Source organism: Rhineura floridana, chromosome 4 (assembly GCF_030035675.1).
Source record: "Rhineura floridana isolate rRhiFlo1 chromosome 4, rRhiFlo1.hap2, whole genome shotgun sequence".
In the NCBI taxonomy this organism is placed as follows: domain Eukaryota; kingdom Metazoa; phylum Chordata; class Lepidosauria; order Squamata; family Rhineuridae; genus Rhineura; species Rhineura floridana.
This window is the reverse complement of record NC_084483.1, coordinates 124,005,040-124,024,949: the sequence shown is the minus strand read 5'-3', so window position 1 is coordinate 124,024,949 and position 19,910 is coordinate 124,005,040. Positions and strand designations below refer to the sequence as shown.

General features: G+C 41.8%; 1 protein-coding gene across 5 annotated transcripts in view; it reads left to right on the top strand.

Moving 5' to 3' along the window:
• Positions 1-17,679, top strand: part of PRKN (parkin RBR E3 ubiquitin protein ligase) — a 1,296,326-nt gene extending 1,278,647 nt beyond the window's left edge. For 4 of the 5 annotated variants that reach the window (XM_061624330.1, XM_061624331.1, XM_061624327.1 and 1 more), the window contains 2 exons: positions 11,145-11,262; positions 16,329-17,679. In XM_061624330.1, the coding sequence (XP_061480314.1) occupies positions 11,145-11,262; positions 16,329-16,438 (228 nt within the window). In that variant the 3' untranslated portion in view covers positions 16,439-17,679. The remainder of the gene's footprint in view (positions 1-11,144; positions 11,263-16,328) is intronic. The other variant, XM_061624329.1, reaches the window with a different exon arrangement.
• Positions 17,680-19,910: the final 2,231 nt, after the last annotated feature.

The window sequence follows — 19,910 nt, the reverse complement described above, 5'->3', positions numbered from 1 at the left end:
GAAAACTCAAGGACTTTGGGGCCCAGATAGTTTTTTCATCCATCCTTCCAGTACTTAGAAGAGGAGTAGAAAGGGAAAGAAAAATACTCCATGTGAATGAATGGCTACAAAGGTGGTGCAGACGTGAGAGATTTGGATTCTGGGACCATGGGCTATGGTTCCTGGAAGATGGACTGCTGGCAAGTGATGGGTTGCATCTCATAAGGACTGGGAAGAATGTGTTTGGCCACAGCATGAAGAGGTTCATAAGGAGGGCTTTAAACTGAATCCTAAAGGGGAGGGAGACGTAAACTTGGGGGTAATGACTGATTAAGGCTTATGCACAGTAGCGGGACAAAAGAAATCGGCTCTACTAGGGCCCAGTAACAGCCCTCAGAAAAATGTAGTAAGGAAGCCAAGCCATAAATCACATGGTCTTCGATGTCTGTATACTAATGCGCAGAGCATGGGAAACAAGCAGGACGAACTTGAACTCTTAATACAGGAGGGCAATTACGACTTGATAGGTATAATTGAAACTTGTTGGAATGACTCCCATGACTGGAATACAGCAATTGAAGGATACAACTTGTTCAAGAAGACCAGAAGGAATAAAAAGGGAGGTGCAGTTGCGCTATATGTTAAAAATATATATCCCTGCACAGAAATACAGGAAGATGAGCTTGGTACCTCCACCAAGAGTATCTGGATTAAAATTAATGGGGCAAGCAACAAAAGGAGTGTGGCGCTTGGAGTCTACTACAGACCACCCAATCAAGGACAAGAATGTAACTTTTGAAAAGCAAATTGCCAATGTTTCGAGGAGGCATGATGTAGTAGTAATGGGGGACTTCAATTATCCCGATATCTGTTGGGAGACAAATTCTGCCAAACACAGCCCCTCCAAGAAATTTCTGACTTGTGTTGCAGATAACTTCCTCCTACAGAAAATGGAGGAAGCAACCAGAGGATCAGCTATCCTGGACTTGATTCTAACCAATAGAGATGATTTGGTGGATGAAGTGGCAGTTACGGGAACTCTGGGGGAAAGTGGCCACACTATACTTGAATTCTTGATTTTAACAGAAAAGCTGAGAGTAGCCATACGTGCACCCTGGACTTCAGGAAAGCTGATTTTAATAAACTCAGAACAATTGTAAATACGGTTCCATGGCAAGCCACCCTAATGAGAAAAGGAGTCCAAATGGGTGGGAGTTTCTAAAAAAGGAAATTCTAAAAGCACAACGGCAAGCAATTCCAACAAGGAAAAAAGAGGGAAAACAGCAGAAGAAGCCAATGTGGCTTCACAAAAAGCTTAGAGATGACCTGAAAACAAAAAAGGACACATACAGGAAGTGGAAAGAAGGCCAGGCCACAAAGGAAGAGTACAGACAGGTATCACGGAATTGCCGGGATGGTGTCAGGAAGGCTAAAGCAGAGAATGAGCTGCGGCTAGCGAGGGATGCTAAAAGCAACAAAAAAGCTTTGTTCAGGTATGTCCATAGTAAAAGACTGAGAAAAGAAACGGTGGCACAGCTACTCAATGAGGATGGCAAAATGATAACAGATGACAAAGAAAAGGCAGAAGTGCTCAATTCCTACTTTGGCTCAGTCTTCTCTCAAAAAAGGGCCTATGATCCTCCCAGGAAACATGAAGTAGAAGGGTCAGGACTGGAGCTTGAGATTGATAGGCAAATGGTCAAGGAATACCTAATCACTTTGAATGAGTTCAAATTGGCAGGGCCCAATAAACTGCATCCCAGAGTATTGGCTGAAGAACTGGCTGAAGAACTCTCAGAACCGCTATCTATTATCTTTGCGAAATCATGGAGGACTGGTGAAGTGCCGGATGACTGGAGGAGAGCTAATTTGTCCCTATCTTCAAAAAGGGCAAGAAGGAGGAACCGGGGAACTACTGACCAGTCAGCCTAACATCAATCCCTGGAAAAACTCTGGAGCAGATCATAAAACAGTCAATCTATAAGCACCTTGAAAGCAATGCAGTGATTACTAGGAGCCAACATGGATTTATGAAGAACAAATCCTGCCAAACTAATCTCATCTCATTTTTTGATCGGCTAACCTCCCTTGTAGACTGTGGGAATGCTGTGCATATATCTCGATTTCAGCAAAGCTTTTGACAAAGTGCCCCATGATATTCTGATTAGCAAGCTAGCTAAATGTGGGCTGGATGGAACAACTATTAGATGGATCCACAGTTGGCTCCAGAATCGTACTCAAAGAGTGCTTATCAATGTTTCTTGTCAAACTGGGCGGATGTAACAAGTGGGGTACCACAGGGCTCGGTCCTGGGCCCAGTGCTCTTCAACATTTTTATTAACGACTTGGATGAGGAGTTACCGAGCATGCTTATCAGATTTGCAGATGATACAAAACTGGGGGGCATAGCTAATACCGTGAAAGACAGAAACAAAATTCAAAGGGACCTTGATAGGCTGGAGCACTGGGCTGAAAACAACAGAATGAAATTCAACAGGGATAAATACAAAGTTCTACCCTTAGGAAAAGAAACCAAATGCACAGTTATAAGATGGGGAATACTTGGCTCAGCAGTACGACATGTGAGAAGGATCTTGGAATTGTCGTTGATCACAAGCTGAATATGAGCCAACAGTGTTTGGCTGCAAAAAAGGCAAATGCTATATTAGGCTGCATTAACAGAAGTATAGTTTCCAAATCGCGTGAAGTACTAGTTCCCCTCTATTCAGCACTGATTAGGCCTCATCTTGAATACTGCGTCCAGTTCTGGTCTCCACACTTCAAGAAGGATGCAGACAAACTGGAACGGGTTCAGAGGAGGGCAACAAAGATGATCAGGGCACTGGAAACAAAGCCCTATGAAGAGAGACTGAAAGAACTGGGCATGTTTAGCCTGGAGAAGAGAAGACTGAGGGGAGATATGATAGCACTCTAGTACATGAAAGGTTGTCACATAGAGGAGGGCCGGGATTTCTTCTCGATCATCCCAGAGTGCAGGACACGGAATAATGGGCTCAAGTTGCAGGAAGCCAGATTTCGACTGGACATCAGGAAAAACCTCTTGTTAGAGCCATGCGACAATGGAACCAATTACCTGGAGAGGTAGTGGGCTCTCCGACACTGGAGGCATTCAAGAGGCAGCTGGACAGCCATCTGTCGGGAATGCTTTGATTTGGATTCCTGCATGGAGCAGGGGGCTGGACTCGATGGCCTTGTAGGCCCCTTTCAACCCTACTATTCTATGATTCTATGATTCTATGAAATAGCCAGAAGAAATGAGACCCAAGCTATGGCATTCTTGCTGGCACTACCTAAGGCACATCTTCCCAATGAAAACAGGCAGTCCCCCTCTTTACCTGCATTCAAGAAACATGTAAAACCTTCTGTTTTACCCAGGTTTTTGGTTGATAGTTTTATAACATTTTTACATTGCTTGTTTTAACTGGAATATAGTTCTTCTTTAAATTGTTGTTATATAATTTTATTGTTGTGAGCCACCCTGAGCTGCTTATAAATTTGAAATAATATTTTTTACTTTTTCTTGGAGGAAAGCTGTGTTGAATGCAGTAGGATTTGCTCCAAATATAGTGTGATTGGATTGCAGTATTAGGATTCCCCACTTTTCTTTTGGTCCTGCTCCCTGTGCCTTTAACAGCAGTTTGACATGTAGAGGTTAAACAGGTGACACTCTTCATAGCAGAAGCAAGTTAGGCTTCTGTGCATATACTCAAAAGTAGATTTACTCCTGTGTATATGATTTCAGCCTTCATCAGCTTGTTTTTTACATATCAGTATATTGCTAAACAGATGGGAGCGGAGCCAGTAAAAAAAAGTGGCAATCCTGCTGTGACCCCTGTAGTCTAAAATAGCCTGTCCCAACTTGGAATGCTGCAGATGTTTTGAACTACAATTCCTAGCTGCCCCAGCTAGTATAGCCAGTGGTCAGGGAGGATGGGAGCTGTAATCCAAAACATCTGGAGGCACCAGGTTGGAGAAAGCTGGTCTCGAAAGATGCCTTAAGTTGTACATTTGCAGGGAACAAATGCAATTGCTACTTTTTCTTTGCATAGGGCCCTTTGCCTTTAAAGGCTGCAGAAGAGGTTGATGTTCAACAAGGATAGCTTTCTCAAAAATGGAGATTCTGCAAAGTTTGGGAAACTGCTCAAGGCATAACAAAACAAAACAAATACATTCACTAACTTTTCAAATAACCACAGATCAGTTCCAAAACCTCATCTCAGGTCAAGCAAATTTGTCAGACCCAGAGACCAGTTACCTTAACATCCATAACATATGCAAGCTAATCAACCCCCCACAGTGCAGCAAGTATGCCTACATTAGGAGCACTGAGGGATGGAGATTAAAATGATATTGTTGCTGCTGGCCTTGTTCTGAAAGCTCTCCATGTGAACAAAGTAGCTGCTACTGCTGCTTTCAGTGGTTTACAATCTGAGAGTAAGTCATGAGAGTCAGCAGTCTCAAAGCTTAAAGTTGATTGGCTACAGGCATCAGTCACAGATGCTCCTATTTATGCAAATACTTGTGTCCTGGTTGGCTAGGTGTTGCCAGCTATTTGGAAGATTGGTGGGTGTTCTTGCCCTCCTTGAAAGCCATTTTTCAGTGGGAATTGTTTGGGGGAAAACTGGTATTTCCCACCATTTTCCTGGAGAGTAAGAGTTGGGCTATAGTTATACAGACTCTAAGTAGGAAGACAGGCAGAGGGTGAGTGATTATAACAGAAGGGAGAGAAGGAGAGTGGCTTGAGGCTCTGGCCTTTTGAGGAGTGTGGACTGCTGAGGATGATGGGCCCTGTAGTAGCCAGCCTTCCTAAAAGCACTTGAAGTAATGGCAGTAAGACCCAATGTGTGTCCTTGCCAATTCCCTGTAAACTGTGGATTTGGATGTAATTCAAAATGCAACGTGGAAGAAGGAGCTGTCCTCTCCCTGTTCACCTACCCTGGCCCAAACACATTTCCACTACTTTTTAAAATCTGGTTTCATCCTGACAGGAGTTATTTCTAGTCATGGAGTTCCACTGGGGAAAAACTGACTAAAACTTTTGTTGTTGAGGAAGTACAAGCAGAAGGAAAACTCATCTCCTCTTCCTACCCACTGTGCTGCACTTAAACCAAACCTTCCTGCCACTTTATAGAGATTCAGCATCATATCTTATTTCGCAGATGGGTCTGGCTCTAATGTGTCTAAGTCTTACCATGATAGCATAGCCCCACGGATTTTCCCCTGTCCAGCATTCCATTTAAATGTTCCTTTGGACTTTCACAGCCAAAGAAATCTTAGGTTCTGGCTTATAATTAATCCAATAAGGCCAATCCAGGCCAAAGCCAGAATTTGGCACCTTCCTTTCATGAACATTATCAGTGAAGACAGCACTAAAACGTACATGAACACAGCTTCCTTGTAATAAGCATTTGTACCATAATGAAATGCATTGTCCTGAAACAGGGTGTTGCAAGGCACCAGAAGCAACAGAGTCTATAGCAATGGAGAGAGTAGAAGAGGCAAAGGCTCTGGTGCCAGTCAGAGGAGGCCTCCAGGCCACATTGAGAAATAACTCAATGTCTGAAACATTGAGGACCTGCTGCCACTCAGTAGACAATACTGAGCTAGATGGGCCAAAGGTCTTACTCGGCATAAGGCAGGTTGCTATGTAGTGTCCTGTTCCTGTATGTGTTTTGATCAAGATTTGGTCCCAGGCTATGGTTTGAAGGTACATAAGGCCAGCTCCCTGCTGAAGCAGGTCTGGTCAGTGCCTGGATGGGAGACTGCCTGGGAACCATATGTAAGCCACCTAGGGTTTCAATCATGAAAATAAAGGTGGGGTATAAATGTAATAAATAAATAAATAAATTTGCTGTCTTGGATGTGCAGGATTGCAGGGGATAGGCAGTCATCATGTCTCAGAGAAAGATATCGATGGAAACTAATGAATTACTTGCCCGGGGACCCAGAAGAACTTTTCATAGCAAAACAATAGCACATTATGTTTGCTGAAGTCTCCAAAAAGCCACAGCTGGGAGGCAAAGATATAGATGTATAGCAGAACACTACTATTGATTTGTTTACATTAAATCTGGGTGGTGCCAATTGCTGCAAGATGTAACATGATGAAAAAGATAGCTTTGATTTCTATGAGTTTTCTTAGACAAGTACTGTGTTGGGATTTCCAAAAACATTGCCATACATTTATTATATGTATTTTTGCTATGTCTGATTTGTTCTAAACTTGATTCATAATTAATTGAACATAAGAAATACCAAACCTGATATTTTGGATCCTGGATCATTATAAGGGGTTGCATTCAATGTAACGCTAAATCATTGGTTCCAACAATGAAAGGATTTCTCCTTGCATAACAGAACTTCCCCCCTCTCCTCCCCCACACACCTCCTAAATCTGTTCTGGGGGTTCCCACAACCCTTGGGAGCGGATTTGGGGACAGTGCTGGGTGCATGCAGGGGGAGAGGTGGGAGCAAGTCCGACTGCGCTACTGCTAATCCTTACACTAGCACTATTATTTATTGAATAACACCCTATTTTATTATTTATTAAACTTATTAGTTGCTTTTTACCTAAAAGGTATATTTTTATATAGGCTAAGGCTACCACATTGGGCTGCTCTTGGAGCAGTCCTCCCTAGTCTAACTCCTCCCTAATTTGCTATACTGGCTGTGCTGGATAGCCCTCATAGCAACAGATGGAGTAGAAGCAGTAATGTAGTGGCAAATTCAAAAGTGTAGGGTCCCTTCCATAATAGTCAAAGCCACACACCCTTCCCCTTTTTTTCTTTTGCAGGTGGGTTGAGAATGAGATCCTTGTTAATGCCTTTTCCCACAAAAGCAGATGTCTCTAGGAGCCAATCGGCATGAAAGGGGAGAGTGCTAGCTACTGAAAAGAGTCTTCTCAGTGACTGACACCTCTTTTTACTCTCATTGGCTCCAATCAGCAGGAAAGGACAAGGAAGCAAGTTAGAAACTCTTATCAGTGGCTGACATATTCCCCTTTCATGCTGTTTGCTCGCAGGACACTGAAGACATAGGGACCCTGCTCCCCAAAAGGTAAAGGGTCTAAGACCCCATGAGACCCTGGTCAGCTACACCCCTGAGTAGAGCTTTCCCAACAGGGGCTGGAACACAGGTATCCCCTTCAGATCACATACCTTTTCTGGTTAGAGACACATGGGAGAGAACCCTTTGCCGTAGCTATGCATTTGGATTGGCTGAGTGGTGCAGAGAGCTGATTGGCCAGAGAACAGGAGGTTGACAGAAAGCCTCAGGATGTTCATAGAAGTATAAAATGTCTATGGGACAAAAAGGAATTGGGGGTGTCCTTTAGGACTAGAATCTCTGGAGTGTGGTATTGGAGATATTATGGTACTTTGTGAAGGCTATGAGGCTTTATGAAAGGTTGTGAGTGAAGAGTAGTAATCCTGTTTGCCAGTAGGTGCTGGTGGTAGGGCCTTTCCTTGGCCTTGCTTCGCCATTCTATGGCTTGGGGGGATTCTTTTTTTTTTAACTGCTTGACATTTCCCCAGTAGCCCTAGTAGTCCAGCCTCCACTGTATGTGTGTGTGTGTGTACACCATATATACTGTATATTGTATACATCTGACTTAACATATATATGACCTATTAAGTCTTTTATGTGTGTCTCCATTCCTATCAAATACCACATCCAGATAGTTTATGAACATTGTAATCTGGATGTGAACATGCATCCCAGCTGCACATCTGTGTCTGCATTAGCTGCTCATGCAGATCTCCCTTGCTGAACTGAGCTGTAAGGATTTTTTCACCATCACATTTGTATGTGTGGACTCTGATGTGCAAACACATCACAGTAAATGTATTAGCCTTTACGGTCCCGCAAGACTGTTTGTTGGCTTTGCTGCAACAGACTAATATGGCTGTCCCTCTAATGTTTATGGTAATCATGTAAGTACTTCTCAAGCATGTGAAGGAGAGCTTCTGTTATGTATACACATAAAGAAACGTACAATTGATCATTCAGTGACTTTTTCTGTATTCCTGATATTTGCCACAAGGTGGCACTATATTATTAAATAAAAGATATTTGCTCTCTCTCTCTCTCTCTCTCTCTCTCTCTCTCTCTCCTTGGAACTGAAAATCAGTCAAATGCAATGTATTAAAATGTTTTTATGCAATTGTTAAACTGTCTTGAATTGTTTTAAAATTTTACAGATTTACTTTTTGTCAGTTTGAATGTTACCTGCTTTTTTGCTTCCAGGTTATGGACAGAGTATCTTGTGTGAGCGCAGGGGCTCCCAAACTGTGGTCCGCAGACCAGTGGTCTTTGGGCTTAATTCAGGCGGTCTGTGGCATGTCTGTAGATTTGTGGTTGAAGATGGGAGACAGCACATCCACTGCATTAAATAGTCATATTGATTTTAATTGTTTTTTATTTATTTCTATTGATTCAAATTGTAATCCAATACAATATATAACAAACAAAAGAAGTAATAAAAACACAATTAAAAATCATACAGCATATAGTAATTACTACAACAGGCAGAAAAATCATTAAGTGGTCCATCCTTAGCAATTTTTAAGTGGTCTGTGGAGGGGGGGAAATGGAAACCACTGTGTTAGAAGATGTATTCCAACTGGCAGAGGTGTGCTGCATCAGTCAATCCAAATCACTTTAAATGATTTCAAGTGCAATCATCTAAATAGCAGGGGGGGAGGGCTTCCCATGGGCATCTGGTTGGCAACTGTGAGAATAGGATGCTAAAATGGGTGGACATTTAGCCATGTATTTATGGCCTTACTTTAGGAGAGTAATATTTAGGAGTGTCATAGTCCAGCCAAAACCAAAGTGGGCTTAGGGTTTCTCTTGTGTATGCACAGGAAGATTCTGGATTGTTGCTGTTTTCAGATGGGATTCAGTCATATACCGGTATATTTCAGTTGCTCAATTAAAGTTGATTTGGCATTCTTGCGGAACACAGCAGTTCCCCCTCCCAAATCCCTTTCTGTAATAAGGAAAAGTGATGAGAAAATGCACTGGAAGGTGTAAAATGACATTTGCTTGATGCAATGTCATATAACTTCCCCACAAACTTTGTGCAAACAAATCAGGATGAATGCTCCATAAGCAGGTTATCTGGAAGCGACCTTACTATTGCTCTACCAATGTTTTGGCACAGACCCTAAACTTTTCCCTTACAAAACTCATAACATTTCTTTTACTGTTATGTGAATCATTGCAACTTCAGGAAGAAGCAGCTTGGGAAAAGACAAAATGTTCTGTCAATCATTCTGAAGCATTTCCTGGAAAGACTGGTGGCAAAACTGGAAAATTGCAAAACAGGCTAGTGAAGAGACTGAACCCTGATTACCTGGAATTGTTTTCAGCCTGCAGCTCTTGCCATCACCAGAAGATGGCAAGAGAATCATGAATGTTATAGTCATTGCTGCTCAAGCTGTGTTTCATGCTTGCTGGATAACAGCTGCGTAGTGTTTTTGTAGCAGGTATGCAGTTGAGAAGGCTGGTCTTTATTCACATAGGGTGTAGTTTTCTATAATTATACAACAGTACATAGTTGTGTTGATACCCACAATCTCAGAATTTGTTTTTTTGTATGGGATTTTGTAATGAGCTTTCCCAAAACAGGTTAACCAGGATGATTATTGGAGTAGAATGAGCTTACATATATACATAAGCCAATCTGATTTGTCTTGCTAAGATAATATTGCCCAATCACGCAGTAGAATTCAACAAGCTACAACATGAAAGAATGTCGAGCTTTTTGGTGTGCAGAAATGTAGATGATTTGTGTGTGCTTTCTGCTTCGTTGATGTTATTGTGGAGGGAATAAAATGGTATGAGGAAATGACACTATTGTAGAACAGATAAAGGAATGTTGTATAGGAGAAGAAGAGGCAGAAGTCAAGGAAGCAAAGAGGAGAAATTAGTACAAGGTTATGTCAACACCGGTCAATTGTGTCATACAATACTGCTCTTTTTCCAAAGGTAAAGGAGAGGTAGAAGGAGCTGGTTAGCTTAGAGAATTGGCACAATTGGCTGGTTCAGATATGGGCTAGCGATGGGGTGGATGTTCCAGGTGAACATTTTATTTGTCCTTTTGATCAGGAAAGTGACTTGAAGTCAGTCAGTTGGCGCAGGTATGTAAGAACCAGGCACAGTCAACAGATTGAAAGGATGAGCCTACAAGGGATTTATCTTGATGATCTTTTTGTCTGTATTATTTATTTCTGGCTAATAGCAATAATACAAAGCCATGTCTACAAAAAGTTGATGATGTTCTGGCTGATATCAGAGCTTTCCTCACAAAATCTTCCCTATATAGAGAAAGGAAGACCATACAGACAAGGGCCTCTGTTTGTTAGTAAATGTTTATGTATCTGTACATAAATATGGATGTTACTCACCATATGTACATATGAACACATTTTGAAATTGGCAATCCAATTAATATGTGCATATAATGGGATAAAAATCTAGGGTTGTATTCAACGTAGTGCTGAGCCACTTGTTCTGTCAGTGCAAAGATTTCTCCTAGCTCAGTGGAACTAATTCTTGCGCTAGTGCTATTATTCAGTTGAATTCCACCCCATTGTCTGTTTAATCCACAAGTGATAGCATTGAATCTCTTGATGCATTCAGTGGTCTCATGTTCCAGTCTCCCTTTCAAGTTCCTTTGTTAATTGGTTTACTTGACCAATTCCAGAATGTCTATCAATTTTTGTTGTTGATATCACCACTGCTAAGGTAATTATCACCATCTGTACCTCTCTGCATTTTTTTTCTGACCTCACAGTAGTCTACCACCACTGTGCATATATGAACCTGCAACTCAGGATAACACTTAGTGACAGATAACTAATAAAATTCAGGTCAGCGCTTTCCAGAAAATAAAGAATTTGTACAAACAAGGCTATCTTGGATTCTGAGTCTGTCTCGCTGGGGCATTTGATTTATTGGATATTCCTGTTTGTGATAAATAGTGATGAGAATGCAGGATACTTTTAGGGGCACATCTGATCAGGTAGAAGCACAACTCTTAACTCTTACATTGCTGCTTTCTGCACAGGATCACACTGGGAGAAACAACCCCATGTTGTGCATTAGCGACATTCTGCTCATAGTTTATTCTTTCTTTGCAGGGATATGAAGTTGATGAGCATGCAGCCATACAGGCCCGGTGGGAAGAGGCATCCAAAGAAACAATCAAAAGAACAACCAAACCATGCCCTAAGTGCCATGTTCCAGTGGAAAAGGATGGTACGTTTACTAAACAGCAGGGGTGTAGTCGTCCAAGATCATGGGGGGTTGTAGAACTGTTACTTTTTTGGGAGCAGGGTCCAAGCCAGGTCCCCATGTATGAGCCAATCAGCATGAAAGTCTTTGTCCTTTTGTGCAGAAGGATAAAGAAAGAAGATGAGTCAGCCACAGAGAAGACTGTTCTCAGTAGTTAACACAACCTCCCCTTTCATACTGATTATCTCCTAGGGACATCTGTTGTAATGGAGTGTGGAGCTGAGGAAAAAGTGGAAAAGGGGGCATGACTGTGATGGGGTGTGGTGTGACTATTATTCTGAGCCCATGGTTCTGAAACCCACTTTGCCAGACAGTCAACTCAATCTCTCTCTTTTAATCAGAACTATTTTATTAAACCAGAAAACACAAAGGTATACAGAAACTTCAAAGAAAGTGTACAGTCTCTGGGGATGGTGAACTGAGGATGGTGATGATGATGGAGAAGGTTAATAGCAGGTAATTATATTATAGGATTGTTGAAGAGGTAGATTCAATGGAGGAGAGGTACCTTCTGAGAGAGACAGCTTCTGGAAGAGGCAATTCTGGCAGAGAAATAACTTCAGAGAGAGAGAGAGAGTGAGAGAGATAAAAAGGAGTGTTGTCCTCTGGGGCTACTAGGCCTGCTGCTAGCTTCACTGATGACTGAAACAAACTGAGGCAGGTTTTGGAGGGAAATTGGTTAGTTAAAGAGAGGGGTGATGTCACCTGACATGAAGTTACTGTAAGGCTAAGGGAGCATAGAGACAGACCTCTAGTGTTCCATAACTCTAACCTAATAAATACCTTCTTTAGCACAACAGAAGGAGTCTCCCTGCGGAGGCAGCACAACTATCATGAAGGGACCCTGCACTTATGAATTTGCCACCACATTACTGCTAAACAGTATTCAATACCTACAGCATGGGTGAGGGGCTTGAAGGCCATGGGCCATGGGCCAAAAGTTGCCCTTCAAACCTCTCCCCTTGGGATTCTCCCCACACCCTCCCCCCAGCCACACCCCTCTCTGACCCTGCTTCACATCCTCCTTGAGTGCTTTTGCCTGGCTGGAAGACGTCCTTAAACTCTGATAATGCCTTTTGCTTTCTGGGTGGGGAATAAAGAGGTTTGTGAGAGTGAGTAGAAACTTGCCTATTGTACAAAAGTAAAAATTATAATTGTTGCTCTTTCCACTTTTGTCTCTGGTCCCACATGAAGGGTGCCCAGAAGAAAATGTGACATTCCAGCTGAAAAGGGTTTCCCACTCAGGATTAACCATATTTTATGATAATAGTTTAACTTAGAAGTCAAAGTGATCTTACACCAGAGCTTGGAAAATTTACTTTTTTGAACTACGACTCCCATCAGCCCAATCCAGGCCATGCTGGCTGAGGCTGATGGGAGTTGTAGTTCAAAAAATAACTTTTCCAAGCTCTGTCTTACACATTGAATGCTATCTGCAATTCTCTCCTGCCTTAGGGCTAAACTGAACATGATTGCCATGCAGTCTGTACTTGCATAGCTGGGTTTTTTTTAAAAAAGCCAGTGTGGCTATGGGAGCCAGATTGAGACTGTGGTATGGGATGAGGGGGATATAACCCTTTGCACCTGCCACGGTCCTGACTGCAGTAGGGTTCCCTTTGTACTTTGTTTGCAATAGTAGGGAAGCTCATATTGTCACCTGTGGGAGCTTTCCTCCCATTGAGAATAGCAGGTATGGGGAGGGACCCAGTTCCAATCAGGACTGTGGCAGGTGCAAAGGGTTACCATGGTCCTGATCCACTGCCACCTGCTCCTATTTATTTTTTAAAAATCAGCAAAGGCAAACTATCTAACAAAAGGCACATTTAATTTGGCCTTTAGCCAAGGTGTCCGGCTTGTTGTCCTCACTTGGGCTACTTTGGAGGTCCAATTTTGGTTCTTTGGACCCGTCTTATAACTGTGTATTCTTTTGCTCATCTTACAAAAGAATTAACAGGTTTGTTAACCTTCTAGAATCTTTGTGTTCTGATATTTAATTGAAAATCTGTGGCCTGTAAGCCACTTCCAAGCATGCCATATTTGTCTATGCCTACAATGTTTGATCTTTTGGTCTTTATTTTAGAATAATCATGAAATGGCAAAATTATAATTTTCTGTGCCTATAAGCAATGAACATGTGATATCACCCTTAGAACATGTAATATCACCCTTAGAAACTCTTGGGCAAAATGGAGCTGCAGAATATATAAAAATGTTTGCTACTGGAAATGACAAAATATACTGTTAAAGAAGAGGAAGGCAGAAACCTTGCCTGTCTGAGCACTGACTGCCCTGTCATCATTTGGTACCAGAAATTCTGGGTTGCTGCCTCTTGTCTGCACTCAGGTGTCCCAAAACATTTAGCAGCACTTCACTGTGCCATCTCTCCACAGTAGCCTTTAATTCAGAGTCCCCTTAGCAAGTTAGTGAAACTTTTGGTTCTTTTTGTAGCTTAAGCTATAACCATTCCATTGCAAAGTAAGGCTGCAGTCCTATACACATAACCAGGAAGAAGCCCCATTGAACAGAGTGGGACATACTTCTGGGTACACATGCACTGTAAATCATTGTGAAAGTGTTTTTTTCCTCAGAACCCTTATATTTTTGGAATAATCCTCTGTGCCATGATTTTGGTATCCAAAGAGGCATCATCTCATGATGCTGTAAATATTGTTGTTGACTTTGCACAAGAAAGGAGCCATTTTATACATTTTTCCTTTAATGTCTTCCATCAGAAACAGCTGTAAGATTGTATGAACCTTACACAATGGTGGCCCTTCCCTTAAGCGTGATCCTTATGGGGACAAAGTTGGGAGGGAAGTTGTTTAGCTTACAGACATACATTGGGGGGCAGCAGTGGGAATCGCTGTGCTGGTGGGTAATAGAGTGGCTGCTACACAGCTGGCCTGGCCTGGGAGGAGTAATGCTTTCTCATCCCCACCCCCACTCTCAGGGCTGCTACTGCCCTCACCTGAAAATTGCAGATGAGCCACAGATATAGGGCCAGACCGCTGGGGGGAACTGTGGCAAGACTCAAAGTCTGGTGTTGACATGCAGTGAGGGAGTTGCTGGTGCTGCAGAGCTGGGCTGGTGAGCTGGCCTATTAATTCTTCCTCCATCTTCTAATGGTGTCTGTGGCACCATTGTGACCACTACCACAGCCACTTGAGAACTGTCTGGCCAGAATAAGCTGAAGTGTTCCTACATTTAGAAATGATGCTATAGTCACACTTCAGGCAGGCTTTTGGGGTGGGTTAGGTTTTATTATTGTTGCTGAGATTTTTAATGTTTTAATGTATTTGTATGTTTTATTTTGTACGTCGCCCAGAGTGGCTGGACAGCCAGCCAGATGGGTGACTAATAAATTAAATAAATTAAATAAATAAATAAATAAACAAACAAATAAATAAACAAACATGCCCACTAGTCTGAATTGGCAGAGTTGTGGTTCTTGGGTCAAAAGAACTTCATAGTCCCCATGTTCTGTTTCCCATTTAGCCAGGTGGGATTTAGTTCATATATTTATTTTTTTGTGATTTGTTGTAGACCTTTCACAAGAGAGGGCTACAAGAAGTAGAGTTCACTCAACCTTTAGGGACCAAAAAGTGCATTATATCATTTAATGCAATTCCATAAGCACCTTATGAAATATATATGTAGCTCATATTTTTATAGACCGGGCAAACAAGATGCACTCACTTTATGGGTTTTCTTGGTTAGATTTTGTTATGGGATTGGAGCTGAGTTGGATATCAAACTGAGTCAATGACAAAGCCATACCTCCTCACTCCAGGATGTCTGCACCAATCATTGCACTTCCTTCTTTTCTAACTTGTTTGCAGCAGAACTCTTCTGAATTCATTTGAAGCACCTGAGCAGAGAAGCGTAATTGACCAGTAGTCTTATAGAGTGCCTATAAGTGTATAGCATTCTGCCAAATTCCTCCAAATAATCTGCAGATGGATACACGATTGCATGAAGAAAAAGACTGTTCTAGAACCAAAAAGGGGTTGCCATCTCTTTTAACAGCATATATTAATAGGTGAAAATGCTTATTCTCATTCTAGAAAAGCCTCCCATCAAAACACCACATGACCAAAAACTCTCCTTATCATTTCCATGACTAGGAAGCCCTTTCCTCTCATGGCTGCCCTTAACAGGCTCCATGTGACCTAACTTCATCTTACTGCAAATACTGGTGATATTTTGCTGCCATCCTGCCAGAGTTTTGGGGCACCCTATGAGAAGTGCAAATGGACTGCCATTTTGTTGCATGTTTTGGGGTGGCTTTTGAACCCACAGCAAACATTATCCTGATGTCCGTGACTGATAGGAACAGATCCCCAGGCTTTATGAAGGCATCCTCTTGAACAACCTTCCTGAATCTCCTTCTATAGCATGTGAAAATCCTCACATAAATGTCTGGGTGCCGTATGGCTCTTCTATGAAGACCCACTTCTTAGCTAGTAGAGAAGCTCTGCAAAGTCGTGCCTTGTGGTTGAGATTTCTACCAGTACTACAGGATTCTGAACTCTGATGTAATTGGAAAAGTCAATTCATTAAGTCTCAGTCACCAACATCAAGAATAACTAATGGTATCCTGGATTCTGGGGCCTCCCCCAAAGTTGCATATATAAGTGCAAAGAGCCTTTCCTGCACACCATGAAGAGCACACCGTCTGCTTTATGCTCAGAACTGAAGGTTCATATGACCTCATTAAGCATCATCAGTAGTGAAAGTGGGCAGGAATGGCAAGATGGGAAAATATCAGAAAAATACATTTCACCCACATTTCATCAGTCCTAAGAACACTTAGTGTTAGCAGCAGATAGTTATCATCTGCAGTAGAAAGTTACCAAAATTACAAGAGTCCTGCTGGCCATTCCATCCATAAATGCAACATGTGGAGGGGGCTCAACTGAACCACAAGGATAATGGTTTAAAAAATGCACATTATTGTATTATTTTATCATGCTTGCACTTTTGGCAATGTACTGTCTCTCATTTGCAATTTCTTTTTCTTTTTCCTCCAGGTGGATGCATGCATATGAAGTGTCCACGACCTCAGTGCAGATTTGAGTGGTGTTGGAACTGTAGCCTGGAGTGGAACAGGACTTGCATGGGAGATCATTGGTTTGACTGATCACCAAACAGCACTACAAACATGACAATATGCTGGTACAATAGAATGTAGAAGCACAAGCCCAACTGCTTCCACCAGGGTCAAATCCTGAATTTCTTGGTCTGGGAGTGAATTCTTCATTAGCCCCAGATTTAAAGAATTCATGATACAAACAGCTCTTTATTCATTTACCTACATATCTGATCTAATCATTATCTATTCAGATGGTCCTTATGTTTCCTAACTTCACAATGACACAAAAAACTTCAGAGGGTGCAGGCCTGACTTGCCTTGCTTCACCAGTACTCCCTTGTGGTGTTTGCTCCTTTGGAGTAATGTTACCAGTGTCTGTTCTTCTTTTTGATTGGTTTGTTCTTTGATGAAAAAAGTGGATTGCTGTAAGTATTTTATTGGCCACACTTGATGAAGACATGCAGAAGTCGCTCACTCAAAGCTGTTTTAACAGTTACGGTTTTATGCCAGTCAATGTTTCAGTTTGTTACTAGGCTTAGTGCTTCACAACTTCCCTTTGAAAAGAATAGCTCAGTCACATATAGGTTTTCAGTTGTAGCCCCAATAGATATGGCAGAAGCTGTAGATGCTACTTTTTGGGGGCCTGTTTAGCATGATTTCCCATAACACCTGCATTTTCAGCATATGCTGTGAGAGGCCACCTAGTGCAATATTACACTTTCATACAGTATGTTTCCATGTTGGCATCAATTAAAGTTGGGTGGCACTGCACATTTCCACTCCACAGGTGTTCTGCTTGGTGCAGAATCGTTAGACCTATAGTGTTACATGAGTTATATTTGGAAATACAATTCATTTTTGACAAAACTTTCTGACATGTCTCTGGGGAAGTTAAAATTATGTTTTAAAATATCTTGTTTTAAAAATGTTGTATCCATGGTCAAAATTTCTGGATGAAATGCAATGCTGCCATCTCACACATGGAACGTTTTTTGATCCGATGGAGGCATCTGCTCATATAGAAGATTCTACCATTCCCACTTCCTGCTGCACCCCCTGTGTTCCCCAAATATGTTCCAGGGGATTGGGGAACCCTCAAAATAGCTGGGGGACTACAATGGGAAAGGGGAGACAGACATTTGCTTCCCCTCCTTTTATTTTAGCAGATGTCTCCACTGGATCACAAGGCATTCCACAAGCAGGACAGCAGCATGGTTTTTCACCCCCCGTAATGTCTGATGTTCTTATATGCTACTTACAGACCTCACTGAATCAGCCCTAAATTTACTGTTTTTATGCTGTTTGAAGGCAACTATTCCTTGAAAACATTTTTTGGGGGGGGCTCACAAACAAAGCAGGGCTTATGCAAGCACATGAGATAGGTGGGTTGCTACACCATTTGCCCAGACTGTAGCTCCCTGCTGGATGAGTAGCAAGAAGCATTCGGATCACTTGGCCATTTACGGTGAGAATTGACCAGAACTGCATGTAGGCTGAAGGCAAAGTTTGTAGGAACACCTCACATATCAGCCAGTTACTCCATGAATATGTACTGCAACTGCCAAGAACAACTTAGTGGTTTCTTTAATGAAATCAAAGATCAGTGCTTTTAAGTAACCAAAGTCTTTCTGTGTTTTGGGACAGATTGGCTGATGCAGGAAGTAATTTGATGCTTGCTGAATGCTATGCCACATGAGTTGGTTGGTGATTGATGATTCCAAAGAATTTTAGAGTACAACAAGGCATGGCAGCAGACCCATGTTTTCAAATACAGACTACTACCAAACAGATGTAGAGCAGGGTGGGACTGATTAAGAGAAGTGGCAATCAGAAGGGGAGTTCTGAAGCAGTTCTTCACTTGCTGTTTTTCACCCCACACCCCCTTCCTCAACCTGTGCCCCCCCTCCCAGTTGGGCCTATTTGAAGTCTTCTAACCTCTCCTAGGGGAAAAGAAGCTGGGGAGAGGCAGTCAACAGAGGAAGGCACTCCATGATGCTTCTCTGCTTCAAACCATCCTCTTTTTCACACATGCAAAAATTTTACAGTTCTTTGGCATGGCCAATGTTTGAAGCCAAGGACTTGTTGCTGTTGCATCTAGTTCAGCTCATCGGCTTTATAAAGTATGTAAATCATGCTATTAGAGCAATCAAGTGATGAAAACATAAAACATTCCCTGTTAAGTTTGCTCTCCCATGCTGCTTTGGCTGCCATGGTTTCTAGGGATGATCGTTCCTTTGAAGAAACCCATTCAAGCATTCAGTTGTCTGTAGGTATAGTGTGGATACAACAGAAAAACGAAGGAGGAGAAATAGAGTGTGTGCTTCATAAGTGAGCATGGAGGACACAGAAAAACAGCAACCAAAAAGTGAAATAGGGAGTTAGGGAAGAGAGTGAAGAAGCCAGAATGTCAAAGCAACAAGAGACTTGTTTATGGAGGTTGGTAGTACAATCCACTAAAAAGACGTGCTTCACACCTCCATTCATTTCGGTGGGGTTTGCACAGGAGAACTTCCCACTGGATTGTGCCTCCAATGTGTAAATGTGGAGTTTAAGTATTGCTATACTGATCAATGCTTCAAGTCATACAGCTTTAATGTGGGAAAAGGTCTGAAAGTGCAGTATAACAAGCACATGTAAAAATCATCATCCCGTAGCAGTCCACTGTGTTTTTCATCATCATAATCTTATTTCATGCTCTGGAACATATTGGTGGTTTATAGAGAGTATTTGCTAGTGACCGATTCATACATTTGTAATTTTTGACAAAAGGGAAAACATTCCTACTTTAATTTCATAATTTGATCCTCAGTTTTCTATATTATCACATGAAGAATTTTATTTAGCCCATTGAAGGAACAAACCTTTTGCTTGCTTAGCTATTTCAGGCAATGAGGCTTGGGGGAAGCTTGTGCCAACTCTCACCAATATCTGTTTCTATTGTGCAAAATTGCTCTAGTTCTCTCTGTCTATATAGCATAAACTGATGATGTGAATTGATGTGACTCGGTGCAGGGTAGAAACAAGAAAGTTTGCTGTGTCTGCTGTCTGGTGCTATGGATTGGGTTGACAACAGGTGACTCATTTTTATTTTGAATACTACATAACTACTCAAATTCAGCAATCGCTTCTTCAGGTAAATATGAAAATGGATGTTTTACTTGAGATTGTGTGTAAAAAGCCAGTTCGATCTGCAATAATGTGTGACTGCTGGCTCTACTATTTTCACTCTAATTGTCTCAAAAGATTGCTGTGCACATTCGCCAGGTGTATTTCTCATGTAAAGACCTTTCTTTTGTGCCCTCTCATTTTTCTGTCATTGAAGACAGAAAAAGACTAAACATGGAAATAATTTGGAAATAATTTCCAGCTGGGCAAGCATTTCTCCATCAGATTAACAGCACCTGATTTTTAAATACATTTTGTGTTGACATATATAGCTTTTTACTGGCAAATTCTGAAGCATGGAAGCCACTCTTTCAAGAAATCAGCATTAGGTGATGGAAATTATGACTGTGCCAAA